Source organism: Haliaeetus leucocephalus, unplaced genomic scaffold, assembly GCF_000737465.1.
Source record: "Haliaeetus leucocephalus isolate CR32 unplaced genomic scaffold, Haliaeetus_leucocephalus-4.0 Scaffold556, whole genome shotgun sequence".
In the NCBI taxonomy this organism is placed as follows: Eukaryota; Metazoa; Chordata; class Aves; order Accipitriformes; family Accipitridae; genus Haliaeetus; species Haliaeetus leucocephalus.
This window is the reverse complement of record NW_010972992.1, coordinates 1,482,821-1,508,023: the sequence shown is the minus strand read 5'-3', so window position 1 is coordinate 1,508,023 and position 25,203 is coordinate 1,482,821. Positions and strand designations below refer to the sequence as shown.

The following is a 25,203-nucleotide window of genomic DNA, read 5'->3' as shown; positions in this document are numbered from 1 at the left end:
CAAATTTGGGGAAGGGATATGGGGCAAAGGTCAGGCCTGGGGGTGCGTTCCCCCCACCCCAGCACCGATGCACGCCTGGCAGCCAAATCCCAGCCGGGCGTCCTTGTCTCACGTGACTCGGTGGTGCCCCAGCGCAAATAGGGAAAAAAAAGGGCTGTTTCTAAAAAAAAAAAAAAAAAAAAAAGGCATGATAAAAGGGAAATAAAAGCTGAGGAAGGGCGGTTTTGGGGGGCACACACAGCCATGAGCCCCCCCCCTGCAGACAACTGGACAAACCCCAGGGAGGGGTGGAGGTATAAGGACTGGTCAACTCGTTGCACTTTTGACTGTGGTTTGGGGGGTTACGGGGAGCGTGTCACCCTCCTCTCCCAGTGCCAGCCCCTCGCTCGGGTTACCAAAATGTTTTGAAATTGGAGTTTCCCAGGCCAAAAAGCTGCAGGGGAGAGGGTGGGGGGTCTCACTGTCCACCTCCCCCATGGATTCCTATTTTTAGGGTTGCACAGTGACCCCTCGGGCCCCAGGTTTACATCATGGCATAGCCATGGCCAAGCCACTTCAGTGATTACTGGTGGGGGGGAACCCCCAAAGTCACAAACTCCCCCCCCCATGGCTGCCCCATCCCCAATATCCCCCCCAAAATCACCCCCCTTTGATCCCCAAAGGCAAGGGAGAGTTAATGGGGAAGGTGGGTGACACTGGGGGTTGGCCCTGTGGTTGTTTATTCCTTGTCTAGACTGGGAATATCTCCAGGATCCAGGGATAAACAGGGCCGGAGCGTCGGGACAGATAATTCACGGTTGAAGCCATGAATGTGCCCCGCTGCAGGGTTAATGCCGCTGGGGTTCAGCGAGGAGCCAGGGTGCACGTCCTCCCCTTCCCTCCTCCCTCTTCTCTCCAGCCTAGGTATCTCCTTCTCTCTGCCCCACAGCAGAGCTGCGGGCTCCAACATCACGGAGGGGGAGGAAGAACAGCAGCCCCCACCACGGGAATTTGTTGTAGGGCCAAATCTTGAGTTACCAATGAATATTTATTTGGGGAGGGGGAAAGGAAGCAGATGTATATACATATACATTCAGTCACGCACGTTTCCTCCCAGAAAAAGGCCCCGTGAACATATATTACATGAGAAGGTCTTCGGATTATTATTTAAAAGCTGGGGTTGCGCCCCAAAGGGCTCGCTGTAGAGGGCAAGCGGCGATGGGTCCTCGCTGGCCTCGGATGCAGTGAGCCAAGAAGATGGGGACACGGTCGGTGGCAGCTATGTGACAACGTCCCTTAGGACACCTGAAGAATATCAGACTCGATCTCTTCTCTCCCCCAGCACATAGGGCCAGCGTCCAAACCTCAAACCAGCTTCCGAGATCTCCTAAAACCGTGCTGGGGTATTTAAGGCCAAATTTTTGGCCCCGGTCCTTCTTCCTTAGCCTCAAATCTCATCGACAGGCTGAAGGCTGGGGAATGGTTTTGTGATGTCCAGAGGCGCGCGGCCCTGGGAAACACCAGGAGAAGGAGGAGGAGAAGCAGTGTCGTACTCGGTGATTGTATTAGCAAGGAGAAAACATGCACAGCAGCGATTTACTGTTCCCATCTCGCCACCTCCGCATCCCTACCCTGTTCTAAAATGAACAAGTCCTCGGTCCCGCTCCCTGCCACGACGGGGGGATGCTCATCCTCAGCGCACCCCGCTGCCACCCTCTCCCTCACTACTAGTGGGATATTATTCCATGAAAGGCAAATTATTTTGCCCCGTGGCAGCTGGATGACGAGGAAGGCGCAGGCTCGCCTGCATGGCTGTGCAAGGGAAGCGGCCGAGCTCGGCCTCGCCTCCAGCGTGGTGAAGTGTCCGGTGGCTCCCCAAACGCGCTGGACGTCCCCGACTCGGTGGAGAGCGTGGTGGGGGACGGGGTGCAGGGTCCACGCCCGCAGGCACGTTCCTTGGTAGGGACCAAGCGATGGCAGGAGGGTTTGGGGTGCCAGTTGGCTGCGGGGCAGCCAGATACAGGTCCTGCTCTCCAAAAATGGGCCCCCATCAGTCATCCTTCCCCCCCAGCTAGGGTTAACACCAGGGGTCCCGCTCTGCTCGCCCGCGGCAGAGGCTGTCGCTGCGCTGCCAGGCGCTGTCGATGAGGCTCTGAGCGTCTTCGCATTTCTTCTTGATGGCGGTGTCCAGAATGGCCTTGTGCAGGAGGTCGACCTGAAACACATACACACACATGTGGGGCAGTCCGGAGGGGAACGAATGACAGCCGCTTCTCCCCCTTGTTGTAAAACCGCCTCAAAAACAGATGGGCAAATTGCCTGTATCATAAATATGGGTGATGGAGGGGGACGGGGCTGACCCAAGTTCCTCCCCACTCCCCTCACCAACCCTGGATGCTCATGGCCCGCTTTGCCAGGGGACTCAAGCTCTGAATCTCACATCCCACAGTTATATGGACACAGAGGAGCTCCATCGCTCTCCTGCCCTTTGTGGGAAAACTGGGAAAAATTCACCCATGCCTTCCTTGGAGGGCCCCGTTCGCCTTTCCTGACCAGAGGAAAGGTGTGACACAGCCTTGCATGCTCACCTGGTAGATGTTCCTCCATGCGGCGTTCAGCGCCAAGAGGAACCTCTCCAGTTCTGTAGTGCAACTAAAATAGAGGACCCAGGGGGGCAGGAACTGCTTGCTGTCCTGAGCAAACTCCTAAACACCAAGAGAGAGGCCAGGCATTACCATTGCGGTCCTCACCCAGCCCCAGGCCAGCTGGTCCCGAAGCACCACACTTACCAGGATACAGTACTCCTTGCCGGCCTCCGTGGAGATGGCGGTGATGTCCGTCAGCTCCACAGTGCCCAGCGAGCGGAAGAAGCTTGTCTGGCAGTCCTCGTGGCAGGTGAAAGCCTTCTCATCCGTCAGCACGAGGCAGCAAGGGACGCAAGGCGTAGGGGCGACACCCTGGGGGATCACCTGCATGGAGAGGGGAAGGGGGGTGTTAAAATCTGGCATGAAGGAGCCCCATCTCCATGGGGTGCCCCACGGGGAAGCCCTCTTGGCCCAGGAGAAAACTGCCTGCTCCATCCCTGCCAGACATCCCCGCTCCCTTTGGCAGCTCTGTGCTGGCTGGGCTGTGCCCCAAAGGGGCTCCAGGCGAAGGAGGGGGTCAATGCACCCGTGCTTGGGGGGCCTGTCCCTGGCTCACCCCTTTGGAGACAGCCTGGCAGAAGTACTGCATCCAGTCTGCCATGTCTTCCTCATTCTCGGCGCTCAGCTCCAGGGAGGGCCGGTCTGTCAGGATCACCTGGAAGGAGTGGGGCCGGTCGGTGGTGTTGGAGCGCCGGCATCCCCCACACTGCTCGCCACTGGGAGAGAGGGGGGAGGATGGAGATCAGCAGGACAGACTGGCCAGCGTTAGCCTGAAAACAGCCTCCGTCTGCCCTCCCTGCACTGCATGTCACCCCTTTTCCCCACAAGTGCTCGTTCCCATCCGTGACATCCCTTAGAGTTGCTCCAAGGCTGGCCTCTGTCTCTGCACATCATGGTAGAGCCGGAGCTGAGCATGGTGGGTTTGTGGAGGTTGCCCAGCGTGGCTCTTGGAGGGGTACGTCAGCCCTTCAGAGGCAAATTCCCCATCAGAGGGCGGGCTTGGCATGCAAAAACCAGGAGGAAATGAGCCCATCCATGTCCATCTACACGCATCAGAGCCAAAGCAAATAGGCATCTGTACCCAGCCAGGAGCAAGCAGGGAGTCCTGCAGCATGGACTAAATCATACTTTGCCCCAAAACACCTCCCTGAACATCCCAAGGAGCTCCTGATCCTCAGATCCCCGCCAAATCTGGGCGCCGCATCCTACCAGCCGCTTACCCCATGTTGATGGAGAGCAGAGGGGTGACGTCTGTGCGGTCTGGGTACTGGTACAAGATGCCATTGCTGCCATTTGGGAAGATGAAAGAGGTGGTAACTGGAGTCAGCTCGGCTCCGGCAACTGCACAAACACCCTCTGCCTTCGGTCTGCACAAACAGCCACTCCTGCCCTGCCCTCCACCCACGCAGCCCCGTGGGGTTACGTTCCTGCTGCTGGGCAGCCACAACTGGTAGCTTTAGCCTCCCAGGTGACAAGATGGGTTCTCTCCATCTCCCAAGCAGCTCCTGGGCAGCAAACTGGTCCCAGCACCTTCTCCGACAAGCCCTGGCTGACCCCAGTCCCGACCCATAGCCCCAGTGCCCACCTGAGCACCACAAAGCAGGTCTTCCACTGCTCCTTGCCCAGGTAGGAGGTCCCCGCCTTGTAGTGCAGGATGCCGTCCTTGGTGACCGCGTTTTCGGTGGAGGTGTAGCTATTGTTGGTGGGTCCCAGCGCCTCGTCCATGGGGTCCTCCCAGTGAACGAGGCCATAGAAACGCACAACCACGTCGCAGGCCTGCGAGAATCAGGTGGAGCGGTCAAAGGGAGGGTGTCTCCCGTGAGCCTCCGCCACGTGTAGTGATGGCCGCGGTATCCAAACTCACCTCGCACTTGGACTCCTGTGCCACAAACTTTGCGAGTGCCAGTTTCTCCATGGTGGCATCTGTGAGGATACTGGGGTACGGCGGCTCCCGGCACCCTTTGATCATGGCTGACTTCAAGGAGACCAGGAAGAACCTGAGAGGGAGACAGAGATCTCTGATGAGGCTGGGGCAAACAGCCCCTCATCTCCCTCACGTGCTCTGATGCTGAAGGGGCTTCCCTTCAATGTGGGCCTCTGGTCTGGAAGACCAGAGGGTCTCAAAATCAAGCTACAGACCAAAGGTGACGGGAGTTGCCAAGTCTGAGCTCCAGGAAGGAGACGGCGAGACTGCGAGATGGACACCCATCCCAACACAGATCCCAGTATGACCATCCAGGCCCTAATGAGGTCACCTCCCTGAGCTGACAACATGCAGAGACCCAGGACGTGCCTTGAAACTCAAGACCTTATCCCTACTCATCCCAAATGACACAAAGGACACATAGTCTGCATTGCACAGAGCCCCGAGGCTGTCAGCCCGAGGGACAGAGTGACTGCTGTGTATATCCAGGGAAGATACTTTGGACTTATCCATGCTCAAGGCATTTCCAGCTGCCTGCAGGGTTTAGCCAGTGGCATCAAACCAAACCCCCACTGGTGGCAGGACTTGGTTCTGAAGAGCTGTCACTGGAGTCTCTTGCACTCCCCAAGTCACTCTGGGAGTCCAAGGTGCTGGCCAGAAGTCCCGCACCCCAGGAGGAAAGTGCCACGATTTGCCGCCCGGTCCCTGCTTACTCGGTGAGAGCCACGTCCGCGGTGTCCAGCAGGAACTGCTTCCTCCGATTGGTGCACACCAGAGTCACCGTTTGCTGATCCAGCCCAACCTGTGCCACATAGGGTAGTTAAGGAAGCTGGTAGTTAAGAAAACCAGGTGGGGGACGAGGGGTGGCGAAGCAGGGCTGAAAACCTGGCTTCTGGCCCAGGAGGAGAAGGTCAGTGGTCGTTCTGCTGCCCATGTGAAGATACAAGTAAGCTGGGCACCTGCAGAAGTGGCATTTGAGGGGGGATCACTTCTAACTCTCCTAGTCTCAAAGATTCAATGGCCAAACTGCTCCCTGTGGACAGAGCGCCCCACAAAAACACCCCACCATGATGCTCCTGACACCCCTGCAGCTGGAGGGGTGAGGGCCAACCCCCAAACTCACCTCCTGCTCTGCCCAGGAGGGCTGACCTGACCCGGGCTGCACTCACCGAAATGTAGTCCAGCTCATTATAGGAAACTGCCTCCTCCACCATGTATGGCTTCTCCGCTGCCCCTGGGCACAGACACAAAGAGCCACATGAAGGGTGGCAAAGGACCCCAGCGCTGCCCAGATCCAGGCTGCTGCACAGCAGCAGCGACAGACCTGCAAACCATGCCGTGTCCTAAGCAGCACGGAGCTGCGGGGCACATGTCCCAGGGCTTCTTGGGGGACAAGTCAACCTGACCTCCCTACTGTGACTGCCACCTCTCCAGGGGACACAAGGGAACTGGGAGGAACTGGCAGTGAAGTTAGTGAGCTATGGTGCCCTGATTTATGGAAAAGCCACTGATCAAGCAAGCCTCCCTCCCTGCAGCTGAGTTTAGAGGCTGTCGGGATGGGATACCTTTCCGGATCAGGTACACGTAGCAATCCGTCAGCAGGACATAGATCAGCTGCAGGTTCCCCTCCATGTGCCCGGTGCTCATTCGGATCATCTGTGCGGAGAGAAAAGAGCTCAGCCCGTGGCTGATGCAGGCACAGAGCTGGTCCTTTGTGGGAGATCGATGGTGACCACCTTACCCTGAACAACTGCTCCTCGTTCTCCCGAAAGACGTGGATCATCAGCAGGAGGAGATGGTTGTTATCCACCCTGTGAAGAGAGACAGTAGAGGACGGACATAGATGCAGGGCTGGGTGAGTCCAGGAAGGGCAATCCCCTTCCTTATTGAACTTGTCCATGATTTGGGCACCTGTTGGCAGCCCAAGACCTTCTCCTCCTGACCCCTCGTGCCTCATCTTCATCCTGGAAAAGGATGATAGTCTTTGCCCCCCAAACTGAGGACAAAGAAAAAAGTGCCAGCTTGAGCTCAAGATGGTTTGGAAGGTGCTTTCCCTGCTGAGCAAACCGAGCCTCACCTGAACTCGGAGGGATGGGTCAGCTCCGAAGGGCTGCCCTGCCCTTCTTCCACACCAGAGTCCTCAGCGCTGCTTGGGGAAGGGCTGGGCTGCTCCTTCTTCGGCTCATGGAGAGCCTGGGGGTTGGCAGTTTCTGTCTGGTCAGTTTGGGGTTCATCACTCGCCCCTCCAGACTCCTCTACTGCCCCAACTGCTTCTCCCTCTCTGCTTTCTTCTTCTTCAGGAGCCTCAGGGCTACCAGAAACATGTGGCGGTTGGCCAGGCCCTGGAGTGTCATGGTGGCCACCACCTGGTGCAGCAGTGTTTGGACTCTCGACGGTAAATCGGTAGAAGTCCATGGGGGCTGAAATCCCCTCACTAAAGTCGCCAGAGGACGATCCATCTGGGGTCTCCCCTGGCATGCCAGTCCGAAAGGACTGCCCAGGAGGCTCGAGGGGGGCGTTCCAGCCGCTGGGATCCAGCTGCCCGTTGAGTCTGTCCATCACCTTGCTCAGCGGCTGCCCCACGCTCTCCATGGATGTGTCCTTCATCTCGGGGATGCGTAAAGCCAGCTGGCTGAGGGCAGAGCGCTCACGACCCTCCTCCTGCCCGCCTGGGCTTGGTTCACCAGCCGGGGCAGCGAGACCATCGTCTCTCTGCGGGTCTTCTCTGTCACTCAGCCCGTTCACGCCGCTGTCTCCACTGGCCTGCTGGGTTTCAGGCACTATGGGCGCAGGGGTGTTCACCGGCTCCTCAGGCTTTGCTTTCTTCTTCTTGCCTGTTTTCTTCTTCTTGGCTAACCTGCATGGTGAGAGACCAATAGAGATGTCACTCATCTGTGCCTGCTTAGACTTGCAGAGGGGTCTGCAACCCCCTAGAGAAGGGTCCCACCCTTTCCCAACAACCTTCCTTTGCAATTTTCCTATTGCGGAGAAATCCTTATATCAAGAACATCACTCAATGTGCGGCCACATAGAGTCCCCGTCTCCATGCCAGCTGTCACAAGACAAGCAGGGTATGGACACTGTTTCCTACCTATCCAAAAAAGAAAAGAGGCATCGGCTGCTGGATGCAGCATCTTGGGCTTCCTTTGGCTGCAAAGGGGATCACAAATGGATGTGGAGCTAAAGTGATGTGGGAGAAATCCCTGTCTGAGAGCAAGATGCCGGGAAGGGAGAAGGTTCCAAGAGGATGTGGGAATGCCATGTCCCCATCTGCCAGAAGAGGGAGATGCAGGCCGGAGCCCGCTCCAGCCAAACGGCACACCAGGATGCCGGCTCCGGAAGTGTTCAGGCCTCCTATGGCACCCAAACTGCTGCCAGGTCACACTTGTTTGGGAAGGGAGCGCAGTGCTCCTCTTCCCTCATGTCTGCTGGAGAGCTGGGTGTGACGTAACCCAGCTCCTCTACTCCTCCCAGGAAAAACAGGGCGCAAGAGTAAAGCACAGGCCTGCTGGGCTGGTTTTGGGGTGTCCCCCCTCCCCAGGTGTGAGCAGACGGAGCCTTGAGCTCTCTGTCTGGGTTAAGGGCTCCGAGGGACCCCTGGGGATCTCCTCTGCAAGGAGTCAAACACAGGCCAGCAGGTCTGCAGAGGCATCTCCCTCAACAGGTTTAGCCACAGCTCATTGACAAACAAGAGGAAGGACAGGAGAGAAGATGTGAGACCCAGAGTTGCTGCAAACCTGCCACCAGCTGGAGAAAGCTTCAAATAAAAGCTCACGGTTTCCTCTGAGCTCTCCGATACAGACTGTCAGGCAAAGTTGTTTATGTTGAGGCAGTCTATAGCACTACAGACCCAAGGGACCAGCTCTGTTGACACCTACAGAGCATCAGTTGGTGTCTGGGGGTATAAAACCACTCTCTCATGATTGTATAAAGGCTACACCACAGTTGGTGTCTCCATTGGGCTAGAAGGGGTGGCACATCATCAACCTCTGGTGACAGATGACACTCAGGAGCATGTTTCCAGGCCAGGCAGCTCTGTCCCTACCTGATGACCTCCAGCTCTGTGCAGCTCTCAGACTGATCTGTTCCTTCAGGGGTGGCTTCTGCCTTCTCCTGGGAAGCTGAGTGCACCGGCGTGGTCTCGGTGGAGGACGGCACATCGGCCTTCTCTTCATTGAAGGGGTTGTAGCGCTGTGTTGGGCTTTTCACGGAGGCCTTGCTGCCGTTGGCCTCCGAGGCAGTGGAGCGCGGGCAGCTGAGTGTGTCTGTGAGGTCTCCGTCTGCAAAGACAAGAAGGGAAGAGCGGGATTAACATCAGCTCAGGCACCTGGATCAAGTCAAATCAAGCAAAGCTGTGCGCTGGGGGCTCGGGGCACTACATGGTCACTGTACTGCTCGCAAGTGACACCACCCGGGCACCGGCAAAGCGCTGTCGGACCAGCTTAGCTTCAGAGATTGCTGCGGGCAGCAGGCTCTTTGCGAGGAGGGACAGAGAGGCCAGCACGTAACCCAGCATCGTTCTGCAGTTTGCTCCCACTGCAATTTAGATGATGCCTGGAAATAACAGCTTGGTCACCCAGGAGCCAGCAGCCAGATTAAGAAGTAGAGGTAGCGTCCTTGGGAAGGAACTTGAGGGGTCTTGGGGCCACAGTGCTCCTTAGCAAGATGACAGCGAGCTAACGAGGCTGCAGCCCCATACTGCTGCTTCTCCCCTGCGACTAGGTCTTAGGAAGATGCTCGCTTAGCTAGATGGGCAGAAACAGAGCCAGCCCGTAAAGCAGCAATCCTTACGGAGCCAGCTGCTTTTCTCTGCTTGCACGAGACACACATGGTGGGCTGGAAGTCTGGTGGAGGGGGGGACACAGCATTCATTGGGGGTCCAAGGACAGCAGGCTGCCCAGACAGGTCGTGGCACAACCGGCTTGGCCTGTGTTAGTCTTCAGAGGGAAAACAAGCAACGGAGAAGGGCTACAGGACTCATGCTCAGAGTTATCCGTCCACAAAGTCATGGTTAAAGGAAGGTTATCCATGCCCTTCTCTCCTCCAGCACCCTTCATTTTCAAAGCCAGCTAGAAACCTCTCGCGAGGCAGGGAGACCCCTTCTGAAGGAAACCACAACCCTGGCAGTCTGATTCAGGGGCGTAGGTTTTCAATAGGAAAATGAAACCTCTTATAAAAAAAAAAAAATCTAATAAAGGCAGTTTTGTGATGGCCGATTTCAAAATGCTGCTTTGTTCCTGCTGAAGCGCCTGCCCTGCAGCGTGGAGGGTGTGAACTCTATCAAGGGAAGTAAATCGGGTAGATTTTTAATGTCTACAATAAAGGGAAAATAAAATGTTTAAAAGCATTTCAGCCCCAGGCTTCTAGCCTGTATCACCAAAATGAACGTTGCTTCTTTTGCCTAAACCCAGCTGGTCCTGTTGAGACAAAACAATCTCTGTCCAAAATACAGAATTTTACCCCCAAATGCATTTGCTGAAAACAGGGAACTCTCCCAAATTTCTTAACCTCTTGCTCTGTGTACAAATGACAAGAAATGCATCAGTAAGCTAAGCTGGCGGGGGGGTTAGGATGAAAACTTTGCTACAGCTGAGGTTTGCTCAGCACACAGTAACCCAGCCCGGAGCACTGATGGATCACACCAGCACTGCTTTGCAACCAGGACCCGCACACAGGAGCCGTGCAAGTCTCCAAAAACAGAGGGATCTGCCCCAGCCTCCCGTGGCTTCTCCCAGCCTGCACCCAACACCCAAGGTTATGTTGCTTGGTGGGTGTTGGGTTTGGAAACTTGGTTTGTACCCTCTAGGTGTACGCTCAAGCTTTGGGGACACGTTAAATCATCTCTGTGAGCATCTCTGCATGTGGGGTAGAAAAGAAGATGAAAGGGAGCGTGTTAGAGCCCAAGAACAATCCACATGGAATTCAGGCAGAATTTCCCCAAATATTCAGCTGCTACTGGCCAAGGCAGTTCAGACCCAAGGCTCCATCCAGCTTTCAGCTGCAAAGGACAGAATGTGGGTGTATTTCCTCCAGGGGTAAAGCAGAGAGGTCTCCTACTCCTGTGATGTGCAAAGGATATGCACAGGGACTGCATGTGGAGGAAGGAGAACAAGTTCCTCTACAATGGGCACATGCTTTTGACCATAAAGGCCAGACATAGCGGACAAGTTGGTTTTAAAAGTGGTAAAATAAAAAAGAAGCATAGTGACCCAAACTGAGCACAGCCATGTGCTGGATATTGTGGCTTCAAGAGAGATGTTTTGACAGAGGAGAGCAGGGTCCAAGGAAAACAAAACCTCCCAAATTAATCCCTGCAAAAGGCCAAAATTAAAGAAAGCAGAATTAATTCAGCTGTCTTCCAGGGCTTTCAGGAAATCAATGAAGGTGGATCAGTTTTTCAATCAGCACCCTGTGTGCTTCACCCCAAAGAGGAAATCTACAGTGTAAGGTCAGCTGGCATGTTCAGGCTCATTTTGGACAGCTGCTGATCCCTGCCTGCCAGCTTCACGGTGGGGGCAATTTTGCAGCTTTTCTTTTGTAACCTGGTATAAAGGCTCCTTTATCAACACAGGCCGTAACATATCGAGCAGCCACAGAACAGCACTTGGAACTCCAGCCTCACATCTGCTATGCCAAGCGCTGGGGCAGACACATTTAGGAGACATGAATGCATCGTCAGAGGCAGGAAAACATCCCTCCCCTCCAGGATATACAGCCAGGTGAGTGTGCCTGCATACACCAGGAGTTGGGGAAAGCTTTGCATGTGGTCTCACAGATGAGACACACAACCTCCCACCTTGGGGGATATCTTTTCTCCTCCTTTCTGTCTCTACCGAATTCCATCACGATGTAGTGGTTGCTTGTTAAAGAAATGAACTGGGAAGCATGCAGCAAGCTTCAGGTGGCAGCAATGCAGAGAGAAAAACAAAATGTTGTAACAGATGAGTATGTCCCACCTTCCCAGTCTCTGCTGGGCATGGTCTGCATTGCTGGAAAGACATCTCCAAAATCATAATCTACAAAAACGAGGGATAAAACTCAGGATTAGAAATACAAGTAGTGGGGAGGGAGGGGGGACAGGGGAGAGTGTGAAGGGGGTTTGGGGAGGGATATGGGAAAGGAGAGAAACAAAACAGTCTTCCACTGGTATCTGAAACGCATGAGAAAATAGTTAGGGAACATGGATGCAAATGGAAACCAGCTGCACTAACGGTTGTTCCTGCTGGATGTTTGTGTTATGGGAGCTACAACGGGACCAGCGAAGGATGGAGGCCCCATTATGCAAGCTGATGGAAAGCTAAAACAGAAAAACAGTCGGTGGCATGTACCTAATCAGGGATCCCCTTTGTGAACGAATTTAGTCACTCTGTGCCTCAGCTTCCCCACGTCACACTTACCTCCCATAGATACTGTGATGTTTGGCTCATTAATGTTTGCAAAGCCAGGGGTCTGATTAAAGGAAAAAACTTGTCCTCTGATCCTAAAATCCCCAGCTCCACCTACACTCCCAGGGTAGCGAGATGCTCCTGTTGAAATGACGAGCAGTGAAATAGTTATTGAAGTTAAATTCCTCCACGCCAGAGGAACAGCGACAATGCCTGCCCTCCTGGGCTCCACCTTCACCATCCTGGTCCCGCAACAGGGGACGGCATTTCTACATCAGCACCAAACCCCTCTATGCATGGGGAAACTGAGACACAGATCACAACTGCTGTCCGGACACATGGAATAGCTTGCGACGATACCAAAACCAAAACCTAGCTCCAAAATCTCCTGGATCTCTACTCCAAACCCCTCTTCTCTTGAGCATTAAGCTTCCATCCACCAGTTGGGCCGGAGAGCGTAGCCAAACCCAAGTGACCCCTCTTGCCCAGTCAATAGGGACAGGCAGGAGATGTGCTGCCAGCAAGACGTGTTCTGCTGAGGGAGGAACAGGAATACAAGCCCAGGGGGTGCAGCAAGTACTGAAACGGCTGCTTATGCCAAACGTCTGGGGACAGAGAAGCTTCTTCCTGTGACTTTTATTGCTAGGCTTCTCATGCTGTCTCCAACTTACCTGGGATGCTGGAGGTTTGGCATAGACCCCGAAAGCAAACCCTTTCACACTTACAGCATGAGTGCAGATGCTGCAGGTGAGACCAAAACGGTGCTGTGCTTTGCTGAAATGATGCTAACGCCCATCCCAGGCTGTTCCTCCTCAGTATCTTTAATGTCTGCAGTTTCTATCTTGCATATAAAAGGCAACTGGTCGACCCTTGTCTCAGAGGGAACCCATCTGTACGTGGACTCGGTCCTGAATTCACTGCATCCAATTAACGGCATGCATCACCCCATCTATTCCAGAATCTCCTGATCTTGTTTTGTTCAAACTGACATCAAAAAAGGAACAGGGCCAACATATTTTGGATTAGGAACAGCAGCAGCAGAGCTGCTCCTTCATGTGAACATGCTTTGTGCTGGATAAGAGCTCCCCGCTCCAGCCTAAAGTGGGTTATGGGGGCAGGCACAAGGTACGTGTCTTCTCAGTTCATCAGGAACAACATCCAGCCCTCTCTGATAGGGGTAAGGGGGCGAGTATGACAACTTATCAGGCTGCTCAAGTTCAGATGCACAAAGATGAAAAAACAGCACATCTGAGACCACCGGCTGCCTCTCCCTCAGACTGCAGACATGGAGAAAAGACTCTGGAAACTGTTCCCCACCACCTCCAGCATACGTGGGTCTCTGAACTGCAAAATAAGCAGTTAAAAAAGGTCCTCTGCAGTGCTGCGTACCTGCTCTGAGCTGGAAGCCACATTCAGATATGGGCACGGCTTTCACTCCATGGGGAGATTTCTCCAGTTCTTGCTAAAACACACCCCCCAGGATGGAAATGTGGCCTCAGGTAACCAGCAGGGAAAGTCCTTCCCTCCCAGTCCAAGGCGAGGGGGCTGTCCACAGCTTAAATCCCAGCAGCTCCCAAGGCAAGACAGCAGAGACTCACAGCCTAACTGCTGGGTCTCTTACTTTGGTCTTTTCCAGCCCATCATTTGCTACCTCATTTGGCGCCTCGTCCGCTCCAGCAGCTCAGACGAAGGGGATGTGGGAACACACAGCCCTGACCGCACCCATCTCCAAAAAACCACTGACCTTCACTGGATGGAGCGATGGCGCTGTCATCCCATTCCAGGTTGGTGGAAGTGACCGAGTTGAAGGAGTTGAGCGACAGGCTGTCTGAGCCATGCACAGAGCTGGGCAGGCGGTCCTCAAAGTCTAGCAGGTACTGAGGTTTGTAGTAGTCTGGCATGTACGGGGCCAGATCCAGGTAAGGAGCATCCTGCAGAGAAGAGAGCATGGGGTGAGTCAGGCTCCGAGTCACTGCACACAGTTATTAGCACAGTCGAAACGATGGGACTGTCCTTGAATGTCCTCTGACTGTCCATTTCTGCCACCTTTCAGAGGAAACCCAGCGGCTCCACTGCGACACCGAGGGTTAGCGAGTGGCTTTGTGTTTACCTGGAGGGATGCCAGCATTTTGTACCACACTTGCAGAGCTCAGCTCCTTTATCCCCATCAGTCTGCCCTGCAGCTGGCTTCCCCACACCTGCCTCCTTCCTCTTCTGAACAGTGCAGAGGAATAACTGAGCAATAGGAATAAATCCCATTGCTGGGTCTCCAAAGACCCTAGCCTAAAGCCTTTCCTAAAAGTGGTAGCTTCACATTTTCAGCTGAACAAGAGGAAGACCAACAAGAAGGTACACTCTGGACCAAGCAGTGGGACCTCTGACACCCAGGACTCCCCCTGCTCCACATACCCACGCTCCCAGAGCTGAGAGAAACAGATAAAACACTCACTAGATCCAAGTCAAAGCGGATGAACTCCAGCCCAGACACCAGTGTTAAGAACAAGGTCAGATGATCGTGACTGCAAACTAGGGCGTTCCTGCAGCATGGATAAAACAGAAGAGCTTTAGAGATGTGGGAAAGAAAAGAAACAGCTACAAGCACCCTCTGTTTTCTTGGTGGCGTGTCTCTGAGCTGCCGTATAAATGGCCCCAGAGCTGTGAGCCTGCTGTTTACCTCCTAAGAGCAATGGCAGACCTTAAGGGCAGATATGTGTGGCTCAGAGCAGCCGGGCATCCCCTACGTGCTATCCACAAACTGACCTACAGCCACATCTCCAGGTGTCCACCAGAGCTGGGTCCCTGGACAAGAGCTGAGCAGCTTCTTGAAAAACATGGAAGAATATAAAGGCTACCTCTGGGACTGAGAGTAAAAGCAGTAACTAGGGGAGATGCTTGCAGGCCCTCTTATATATGACTGCGTCCACATCTGGGACCTTTAAATGAATCATGTAAAACCTCTGCAAAACCCACAAGGAAAAATCAGAGCCTGATCAACTGTTCCCCACTGGCAAATTAGGGCTGGCTTCTGACAAGAAGGGATGCCAACCAGTGCCCAAACGAGAAGGAGCTGGGGTACTCACTTGACATAGTACTTGTGCAGCAGGCTTAGATTCTCCTGGAACAGCCTCAAATAGCTCTCCAAGGAATTTTCATTGAGGGCTAGGTACAGCCATGCCCGGCCTGAAAATAAAGCAGCAGAGAGATTTATCTGTGGGGAAATATCTGAGAAGTGAAGCAAGGCTAGAAATAAACACAAATCAGTTAAAACACATCAGATTGTTCATTCACGTTTGTATCATTTCAAGGGAGCAACCGACCGTTGGGGAAATCTGGAAGGAAAAATGCCAGCAGGAGATGAAGAGGCAGATTCACGATTTGGAGTGGGAATGGGAATGAGACTGCATGATAGCAGGTTGAGAAGCAGGCACATAACTGTGTCTCTCTAGTGAGATGCGAGCCCTGCTAGCATTTCCAGCAGGGATCAGAAGACAGGAAAGATGGAGGGACAATCGCTGTAAATCAGCACAGGTGCAATTTGAGATATTACACAAATTCCAGTGCAGAGAGAGGTGATGGTGCAGTCTGTGCTCAGCTCCACTCTCACCAGTACAGGGCTTGGGAGATGAAGGGTGTTGGGATAATCAGGCAGAAAGGAGGTCTCTGGGCACCATCCTGCGTCAAAAACGGCCTTGATGGTCCCAAACATCTTCTACAGACAACTCGCAGCAGGGGAGAAGCAGCATCGGGCAAATGACAGCTACAGTGACACGTTCTGGGGTGAGAGAGGTGATGCCTCCCATCTGCCAGAAACCTCTCCCAAGAGCACAGCCCAGCAGATCGCTTTGGTTTCACAGCAGCAGAAGCAGGCCTATGTCTCTGACCCCAACACCTGATCCTGAGGCACGATGCAATTATTTCTAGAGCCATCATGCCAGGACTCCCACCTCCTTGGCCAAGACAAGCTGGATTCAGCGGGGAGCTGCCCGCTGGTTCCCTCAATCTGCCTGCAGCCCCAGCCCTTGAACATACGGCCAGCACAACCTTCCTGGGCTTCCCGCCAGATGTTCCCAAACCGAGGTTTGCCCTAATAGCCGGGGCAGCATCTGCAAATACTCACTGCGTCCCAAGTTGGTGGCCACGTGTTGAAGCACTTCTATCTGTTTGATGGCTTCCCGGCGGGTGAAGTGAACGACCAGCACCCAGTAACCTGAGGAAAGATCTTGCAGGCTGGAAGAAGAAAGAAGGCCAGAGGAAGGTTAAGCAAAGGCTTTGTTATCTCCATCCCAGTTACTGCCTAGATGGCTTCCCCATGCTGAGCCTACATGTTAGGCAAAGCACAGTGAAAAGCATCCCAGCGGCAGGCTCCATGCTTACCCATATAGCAGAGCATGGTCCAGATGTTCACAGAGCCGCTGCAGGACCTTGTCATGGTTTCTGATGGCCGGCGTCTCGTCTTCACAGGCAGCAAAGTAGCTCTGCAGCTGCAAAAAGAAGAGATGGGATGGCTGAAACTCCGTTCTACAGCCCACTGAGGAGGCAGATGGAGATGCCAACACTCACAGCCAGCATTAAATAGCTTTTTTTAATCTCTCAGCTTGCTAGACCTTGATGCAGGTTACTTACAGGGTGTAGCAATTGATTTCAAGTTACTGCCCTAAAGGCAGTAACTCATAGGGAGAACCTCACCCACAAAGATTTGTGCACTTTTCAGAGACATACCAGCAGTGTGGCTGCGGCTGCACAACCAACTGCCCTGTTTGCTGAGCAGGTGGGCTGAGCTGCACAGCCTCCTCCTTTACAGCCAACATTACAGTGGGGTTTTGGTGGTTCCTCTGCAGCGGTGCAGCCATCGCAAAGCCATTCAGAACAGAAATAAATCAGAGCTCTGGGCTCCGTTTCTGGCTCTGCCATGGACAAGTCCCCTCCTCAGTCTCAGGGTCTTGCCATGGGAAACCCTGGTTGGCGAGAGACATTGCTTCCAGGTATAAAAGATGATCTGAGTCCAGGAGCTTCATTCTTGCAGCACGTGTGCTCTGTGCTAAATCTGTGTGAAATCTCAGCACAGTTTCAGCATTCTGGGAAGGGACAGAGGTTTTCTTGTTACAGGCAGCTCGAGTAACCACCATGATGCTGGGTATTGATGCCAGGCAGCCGAGAACTGCCCCAGACTTTCAAACACAGGCTGGTAAGGATTGCCTGGCCACACAGCAGCAGGGACTTGGAGGGTGCAGAGGGCAGCCGGCAGCGCAGATAGGGATGGAGGCACGTGCATATGAGAGAAAGGCAGTTCAATTAATCTCCAAGTTGTTTGCCTCCTCGGCATGGGGGAGGCTACATCACTACAATGTGTCACTTCATGTAGCTGCCCCTTTCTCAAAGACCTGGACAGCTTGACTCATCCTCGGTTAACCCATTCACAGCCGCAAAGTTAGCTCTGAAGACAGCGCTGGCCCTGTGCTCTGCTGACAGCAGCCCTCGGAGGCTCGACACAGCATAAATTGCTTTTCTGCTTCTGCAAAACCTGCTAGAAATCCTAGAAATCCCCAACCACCCAAATCCTATATCCCTTCCCAGCTGACCCACCAGCCTCCTCCTGCCCCTGGAGCTTACAGATCTATTTAGGTCCCCGTCTCACACATACTTGGCATTCAGGCAGGGAGATTACTCACCCAGGATGTAATCTCAGCTGTATATGCCACATTTATTTGCTCTGGCTGGTGACAAGCAAGCACAATTCAGCTGAGCTACAACAACGCATCACCTGTACGTACGTTATTTTGGTGACACAATAAGTCTTTGGCAAACCTCACCAGTTAGACGGTAGATTTAAAAGACAAAAACTTGACAGCATTGTGCTTGTTGAGTCTGACCTCTTCCCAGAAACTGGTTTCTCCTCCTGAATTATTACTAGAGCCAGAGAAGCTCCTTTAGAAAATCATCCAGTCTCAATGTAAAAGTTATCAAGGAGGACAGAGAACACCTCACAGCCCCTGGGGAACTGTTCCCAACAACCCTCTTAAAAATATGAATATATCTAGCTCCAACACCCTCCTGGCTTGAAGACCTTGACTCTCTCTGTAGCTCTTAGGTAAGACGGGAGAGCCAGGCATGTTCCTGCATGGAGCAGGTCCCAGCCCTTACGTGGGAACGAACTGCTGAGCCCGAAGAATCACAGCCAAATTCCCTCATCCGATCGCACAGCACAGCTCAGCCAGTCCCTGTCCTGTCTAGTTGAGAAGGTAAATCCCCTGGGGAAGGAAATACGCAATAAGGTTTTGTTTGCAGAGCCACCCGTGGATGCTCCAGCGACACGCAGACTTTTTCATGACACCCAGGTGAGACCCGAAGTGTTTCAGCTCAGCAGCTCTTACCCATTTTTGGGAGGAAGCTGTCTCAGAAGATCTACCCTATTAATAGGCAGCCCAGACCCAAGCAAGGAGAAGAATGCCCTAAAATCCAATATTCAAGAACTATTTCAGGAGCTACCTGCAGCCAGTGTTTTAAGCTTACTCCTGCAGTGAGGACACTAGAGGAAGAAACAAAGTCATAATTTAGAGCTGTAACCCTCTAGCAATAGACAGAGGAGACACAGAGGTTGCTCTCCAAGAGCTGTCTGGAGCTCACTAAAATATCCGGTTTTGGGGGAAACTGAGGCAGGAATCAAAGCCCCTGCCATATGGGACACAAGCCAGGATTTGAAGGCAGAAGTTCCCGGCTTGTCCCAAGCAGGCTGTTGCCTCTGCAGAGAGCTGGGGTACCCTCGGAGGAGGGTTCCTATCCTGGGTGTTTCTGCAGGCTCTGTGCTGGCTTGAGAAAATGCAGCTGTGGGGGACAGCTAGGGGAAAACAAAAATAACCAGGCCCTACATTAGCTTACCACTAAAACCAAGGAGCCACTCAGCCAGCTCTGCACACACTGCTCAGGGAGGTCATCTTGGAGGGAACTTGGAGCCTGTCTGTGCCACTGACTGGAAGAATTCCCCATGACAGAGAGACTCCAAGCCTGGGCAGCGAAAGAGATGAGCAAATAGAAGCATTTCCTCTTTTTTCTTTCCTTCCTTCTTCAAAAATAACTTGGATCTTTGTTACTGTCCTTCCTGCAGCCAGTTCACAGCTCCTAACGCTCTCTGTTGCTACACGGACCAACCTGCTCCCCTCATCAGAGAATACAAACTGTTAGCAAACAGTGGTTGTCTCATCTCAACATCTCCGAACATGGAGAAGCACCAGGGAAGTTCTGAAAAACAGATTTCTCTTCCCTAGAAAAGCCAAATCTTGCCCCTATGAAGGCATCTAGGTTTTGAAGGACTCTTCCTGTGTTGTATTAAAGCTTGGTCTTACTTTTAGCTGCTCTGCAAGGAGCATGCAGCCTCCTGCTCTGTGCAAACCAGCTTCCCCTGCATTGCAGCCTCTTCCTGGGGAGGCGGCTGGAAAACCCAGGCCCATAGCAATGTCCAGAGCAAACCTACCCCAAAAGGCTCAAGTTTGCCCCTCTGCAACATCAGGAGCCAGAGGATGAGCTGGTGTGACTGTGCTTTGCTCAGAGTCATGGGGTCACGCCAGCCCTGTGCACGTGGGACCCTGCGAGCAGGAAACACGCACTCAGCAGTTTTGGATTTGGATTCGGGCACTCCGAGTCACGGCATTTTAGGAGCTGTCAGTCACAGGGAGGCGTGCCAAGAACTCGCTCCTACCCGCATGGACAAAGATGTGCCACCATGTTCCCTGTATGGTGCTGCATCAAGGGACGATGCCTTTTCCAGCATCCCTCCAAAATAAACACGGCCAATGGCTTACAGTCTCAAGCGAAGGACGTCCACAGCTTGCTGGAGCACAACAAGCCCCAAAAAGAGATGGGCCAGGTGAATCCCTGCCGAACTACCACGTGTCCAGGGAGGAAACAAGACCGAACAAGCCTCAGGATCTCCTGGATGGAGTCATCCCTACAGCGAGGCTGGGGAAAGGCTGAGATTTGCAAAAGCTGATGGGAAGGCATTTCTAGTTTGAGAAGAAAGGTGAAGACGCACAAGGAGGAAAGGTATGGTGAAATAGCTTTTTCAGTTGGGGAACAAAATCCAGTTGCATTGTTTCCCAAAACAGGCCCACTTGTTCCAAGATCCACCTAGCTGGAAATCTGTAGGAATTACGACCACAAGCATCCTGGGGCAGAGGCACAGACTATGGACGGTCCCAGCATCTGACCCTGACCGTGCTGCACAGGCAGAAGTGATGTGGCACTGCCCTGAAAAAACAGCATTTATACAGAGTGTTTACCTCTCTCCTGTAAATTGCTATAAAACACAAACGAATAATTTGAAACCAACCTCTCCCTAATCACAGTGTGGTAGACAGACCTGTTTGGGAGGTGGTGACCAAACTTTATGAAGCATCCACAAAGCAGCTCCCTGACATACCTGGGCAGTGAGCCGGGCTGGAGCCAGGGAAAATCAGGAAGGAGGCAAGCAATAAGTTTAAAAAGCATAACTGAATGCGACACTGCTCATCCCCGGGTTTTCTGGAGACATGCTCTTCCCCTCGTCTCCTCTGTGCTCCGAAACCAGAAGGAAGGGTTGAGGCTGGCTTGGATGGAGGACTTGTGTGGGGCACGGTGAATGCCTCAAGCCCTGACCCTGGGCTATTTATAGACATTCCTGCGGCCAAAATAAGCACCGTCAGCATGCAGAAGGCATCCCCGCCATTCACCGACACCACTCTGCAGCTCCAACTGGGTCTGAGCACCGGTGTTGCAACAGTGTAGGACAAAACCTGCTTTGGTGAACTGGTTACAAAAGCTCCTGCGGAGTCCAAACACTTGAGGCTGTCGAGTTAAACACACTTGAGAAGAAAGCAGAGCAGAAGGGCGTTTATCCAAAGGGAACAGAGAGCTGGTTTGCACGGTGGGGGGAGGGGGAAAGACGGGGTTTGCACCCCTAACAATCGCACCTCATCCCCACTGAGGAGAAGGTGGATTTAATTGCCATTTATCAATCACAAGTTGATTTTTTTCTTTGCAGTGATACACCACACCCCACGCTGGCATGCATGAGAAAGGCTATTCCTTGCACAATTTTATAACCTACTAATTGCAGCGGTTCTCAGAGAGTGTGAAGCTCTCCCGGCCCATTTGCAAAGCTGCTGTGTTGCAAGGGATGCCAACAAACAGTCACTGGGGAGGCATGCTGTAAAGTCCATTCTCCAAATCTAATCACTCTTGTGGTGCTCCTTTGAAAGCTCTCCAGTATTTCTAAAACTTCACTGAAATACAGTCTCCTGACCTGTTTGCAGCTGGCCACAACCCAATCGAGTCTCCATCTCCCCTCCATAAATCTGGTCTGCAGATGTTTGACAAGCAGCTTTCTGACACCAAGTTCATTTCTCTTGTTCTGCTTGGTATTTCCCTGGCAGGGCAAACATGGTGAAAGAAAAGCAAACAGCCCAGTTGGGCATCCTTTGCATTCCTCCAGCTCCCTAACCACGGTGCTCGCTGTATGGGAAAGGCAAAAGGCGCTTCAAAACCTGCTTTCCCACCCACAGCACATGGACTGGCAAGGGGTTTTCCCCAGCTGCAGGAATGCAAACAAAAGCAGTACCACAAAGCAGCAAGCGGAGAGCCAAAACGTAACAGAAACTGCAGCAGCCTTTTTTCTGCCTAAATTCCTGTCCTCTCACCATCTTCCCCAGCAGCTGGAAAGACACCTTCTCCAAGCTATCAGGTAGGTGGTTTTCTTTGAGGGCAGTATTTCGTGAGCCATCCAGGCAGGCAGCTGGAGATGCAAACTCTTTGCTAGACCCAAAACCCTTCCCAAGCCTGCTCCCAGCACTTGCTTTTCTACCACGCTGCACGACTGGACAAGGATGGTGGCACATTATCTACCAGACTGCACAGCCAGAATAACCTTCTGCAGCAAGAGCAAACCCACATGGTTTCCTGCGAATGCAGCCTGCAAAGCTGTCTAACAACGTGATTTAAAAAAATGCTGATTAAGAAGCCAGCTCTGGGTCTTGGCACTCAGTCTGGGGCTGCACCCGCAGCTGAGCACCCTCAGGAGCAAGCCTGGAGCTCCAGGGAGCACCAAAAAGAGGTGGCAGGAGACTGACCTTGTCCCATGCAGGCGATGACAGTTCAATCCCAAGGAAAGAGGCAAAGTGAAGGGACAGGACAGACACATAAGAAGATAAGAGAAGCAACCAGCACTCTCGTACCTGCTCAGGGGAGTACAGACATTCGATGGCAAATGGATAAAGAGGAGGCTGAACTACTCTGCCTGGAAAACTCCTAGTCTTCCATACCACCCAAAAAAGCAGGCTGAATTTCAAGGCAGGGGTGTTATTCTCTCTTGTACACTTGTATAACACCAAGCCCTAAAACTTCAGCTCTAGTAGGACGTTTTGGAGGTTGCATACATGATCTGATGCAACATTTCTTACAACAAGCTTCCAAACCAGCACCAGACTCAGCGCCCAGCTTCCCATCCCAGACTCGGTATGCCTTGCCCGGGTTTTGTGGCTTTCACGATGAAATACATTGGCATGCTCAGAGCATCAGCATGTTGAAGGCACAAGTGACATTGGAGCAGCCTGGAGAGAAACAGAGCGTGCTTGTGATGCGCAGAGACAGGAGCCTGAAACAGGTGAAGCTGAAATCCATAGCAAAGATGCTCAGTGGCTGGAAACACAGAGCTTTGAAGCATTTGCAGTCCAGCACCAGCAACGTTGTCACCTCCTGGGACACGTACACTTATCAGCTCCCACAGCCCCAAGGCTTTTCCATGGCTTTTCTTCATTATTTCTAAGCAGCAAACTTTGCAGCAGGCTGGACCCACACATGGCTCAGCCAAGGACAGGATTTTTTCCAGCGGTGACGCTTGCTTGCAAGTCACAGGGAGCATCCTGTTCCTCTGTCATGGTGAGCAGAGAGCACGGAGCAGGGTACAAGCATGTGGCTCCTGTGGAACAGGATCCCTGTGCTAACTGAAGGCAGACAGAAAGGTCACATGCTCGGCACATCACAAAAAACAGATTTCATGGAAGAAAAAACAAGTCCAGTTGGTAAACACACCAAAAAACAAGTGAGCACGAGGTGCTTGTGCCCTGCAAGTCTTGGTAACAGTGCTGCTCTCCCAGATAGCTGCTGCTTACTCACACGCTGGGCATTTGCTGTTTTGAATTTCTCCCCGTAGACCAAGTCCTCTGGCCTGCAGTTATTTCAGTTACTCCTCTTGGACCAGGATATCAGAAGTGAGGAAAGCTGAAATCACTCAACAGCCGCTGAAATTGTGCAATTGGAGGCAGAGAGGCTCAGAGGCATTGCTTCTGCTCCTTGTACAAAACCCACTGCCAAAATTGAGCCTCCAAAACCAACTGCTCTCCCAGCGAAGTGCTTTGTGTTAGTGGTAGGACAAACGGGATTTTTTTCTCCCCAAAAGGCTATCATAGCCTTGTCCACCAGCAGATCCAGAGCTGATCTTGAGAAATGCCTCCCAAGGGTATAAAGAGACAAACATCAGTTTAGGTACCCGCAGAATCCAATCCTCTTGCAACTGTGGACAACAAACCTCGTATCATCACCAGACCTGTACCAGGATGAGGCAATAAGAATTTCCAAAAAGAGATAAACCTTGAAATACTCGGGCAACCCAAGAAATACACAGCTGCGCTCCCAGCAGAACCACAGCAAACAGCTTTGTTCGCTCGTCAAACAGTGGCAAAGCCCTTAGAGTACCACCAAAATACGCAGTGTGAGAGTTGCAAGCATTTGTAGACTTCTTAAAAGCACCTGAGTGACCTTGTGTCTTCAAGGCCAACTTATGAGCTCCGTGAGATTGCTGCTAGCTTCAGCCACAGGCTTCAGGCAGCTGGCAAACCTGGTACTCGCAGTAAAGGGGCATGCCAGGACTGTGCAGGGGAACAGCGTGAATGTACCGATGTCGATCCCTGCTGCGTGCCCCCTGCAGCAACAACGGATGTGGACTGGAGCAAACATGAGTGAGAGGAAATACCCTGGCAGAGATAAAAACCCCTGTGGTCTTAGCACCAGCGAGGTGTCCCTCAAAGGGAAGCAGAAGGCAAGGTTGCTATTTGGCTATTTTCACATCTCCAGAATTGCTATCTCTGTGTCACAGCAGCTGGGCTAAATAAATGTACCCAGCCAGAGATGAGCATGTTCCCTACCTGATTTGAGGAGGGATGCTCCACTCCAACGCTACCTGCTCCTCTCCAGGACATGGGGGCACAAAGCCATCCCCAAATCTACCCTTCCTCGCCATGCAGGAGAAGCAGAGGTGTTGCAAGCCAGAGTTCAGGAAGCCTGGGAGACTGCAAAGGCATTTCAATGGTACAGGGCTAAAAATCTGATCCCGAGACAGGCAGAAAAGGCACAGTATTAATTCACTATGGGGGAAGCGGAAACCTTCCCAAAGTCATGCATAAACAGAACAGAGCCAGAGCTTTTGGCAAGAACTCCTGCAACATCGGCAAAAAACGTTGCTCCACCTGATTGACATGCACCAAGGATCAGCTGCTCTAGAGTTCATGAGAATGTGTGTCCTTCAAAGCCGGTAGGAAAGCCTGAAAAACAGACAAGAGCCCCAAAATCTTGGATTCTGATCTCTTTTCTGATTTTAAGTTTAGCCCCTAGAATTGCCAACAATGAGCACTGTTTAAGGACTTTACATTTTCGCCACCTAATCACAAGCAAGACAGCAATAAATCTCTCCTTAACCCACTGCAATGTCCAGGAGGGCATGGAAATCCAACAAGAGGATACAAAACATCTACGCTACCCAGGACCAGGTCACCTGTGATAGCTTCTAGCTACCAGGAGAAGGTTGGCCAAGGATGGATATAAAGCCGTTGGCATTTCTAGCATGCCTGTCACGGCAAGAGTTCAACTGGGAGGCACCAGGAGGCAGCTCTCATCCCACTGCTGCCACGTGCAGTAATATCTCCTAGAGGAAAACAAGCACTTGACTGAACAAGGGTCTGCTCCCCACTGGGAGAGGATGCACAGAAAGCGGTGAATGCACACTAAGCCATAACATGCCCACCTCCAGCCTTCTGCCTCAATAAAGGCCAAATTCTTTAAAAAAAAAATAAGGGTTAGGCATCAATTTGCATAGTAATTTGTGCTGGAGCACAGCCCTCTTAGCAGAAAGCAGGGTGAGGGAGCACTGGATGGGAAAGGGGAGAAGAAACGGTCATAAGACAGAAGTAATGAGCTCCACACCATCACTGTGCAGAGAGCATCGTGCTCTGAATTAATTTACATCTCC

The 25,203-nt window shown here is 52.6% G+C and overlaps 1 protein-coding gene across 1 annotated transcript; it reads right to left on the bottom strand.

Annotated features, from left to right (window-relative positions):
- Positions 1-1,177: 1,177 nt before the first annotated feature.
- On the bottom strand, positions 1,178-22,716 carry PLEKHM2 (pleckstrin homology domain containing, family M (with RUN domain) member 2). Its single transcript, XM_010577493.1, has 20 exons — positions 22,669-22,716; positions 16,308-16,414; positions 16,051-16,160; positions 15,014-15,113; positions 14,383-14,470; positions 13,678-13,864; positions 11,505-11,564; positions 8,594-8,828; positions 6,626-7,405; positions 6,290-6,359; positions 6,114-6,204; positions 5,718-5,782; positions 5,262-5,350; positions 4,489-4,621; positions 4,210-4,400; positions 3,845-3,910; positions 3,181-3,340; positions 2,769-2,948; positions 2,568-2,684; positions 1,178-2,194 (listed from the first exon to the last, which is right to left on the bottom strand). Exons 1-20 carry the CDS (start codon positions 22,714-22,716, stop codon positions 2,057-2,059), a joined length of 3,015 nt encoding a protein of 1,004 aa, XP_010575795.1. The 3' UTR covers positions 1,178-2,056.
- Positions 22,717-25,203: the final 2,487 nt, after the last annotated feature.

Excerpts from the sequence above, each read along its gene's own strand:
- PLEKHM2 (XM_010577493.1), bottom strand. The coding sequence starts at position 22,716 with ATGAAGAAAAGCCATGGAAAAGCCTTGGGGCTGTGGGAGCTGATAAGT. Across the intron at positions 4,622-5,261 it reads GCGGACGTGGCTCTCACCGA|GTTCTTCCTGGTCTCCTTGA; the intron begins GTAAGCAGGGAC and ends TCTCCCTCTCAG. Across the intron at positions 3,911-4,209 it reads ACCTGCTTTGTGGTGCTCAG|CAATGGCATCTTGTACCAGT; the intron begins GTGGGCACTGGG and ends CCCAAATGGCAG.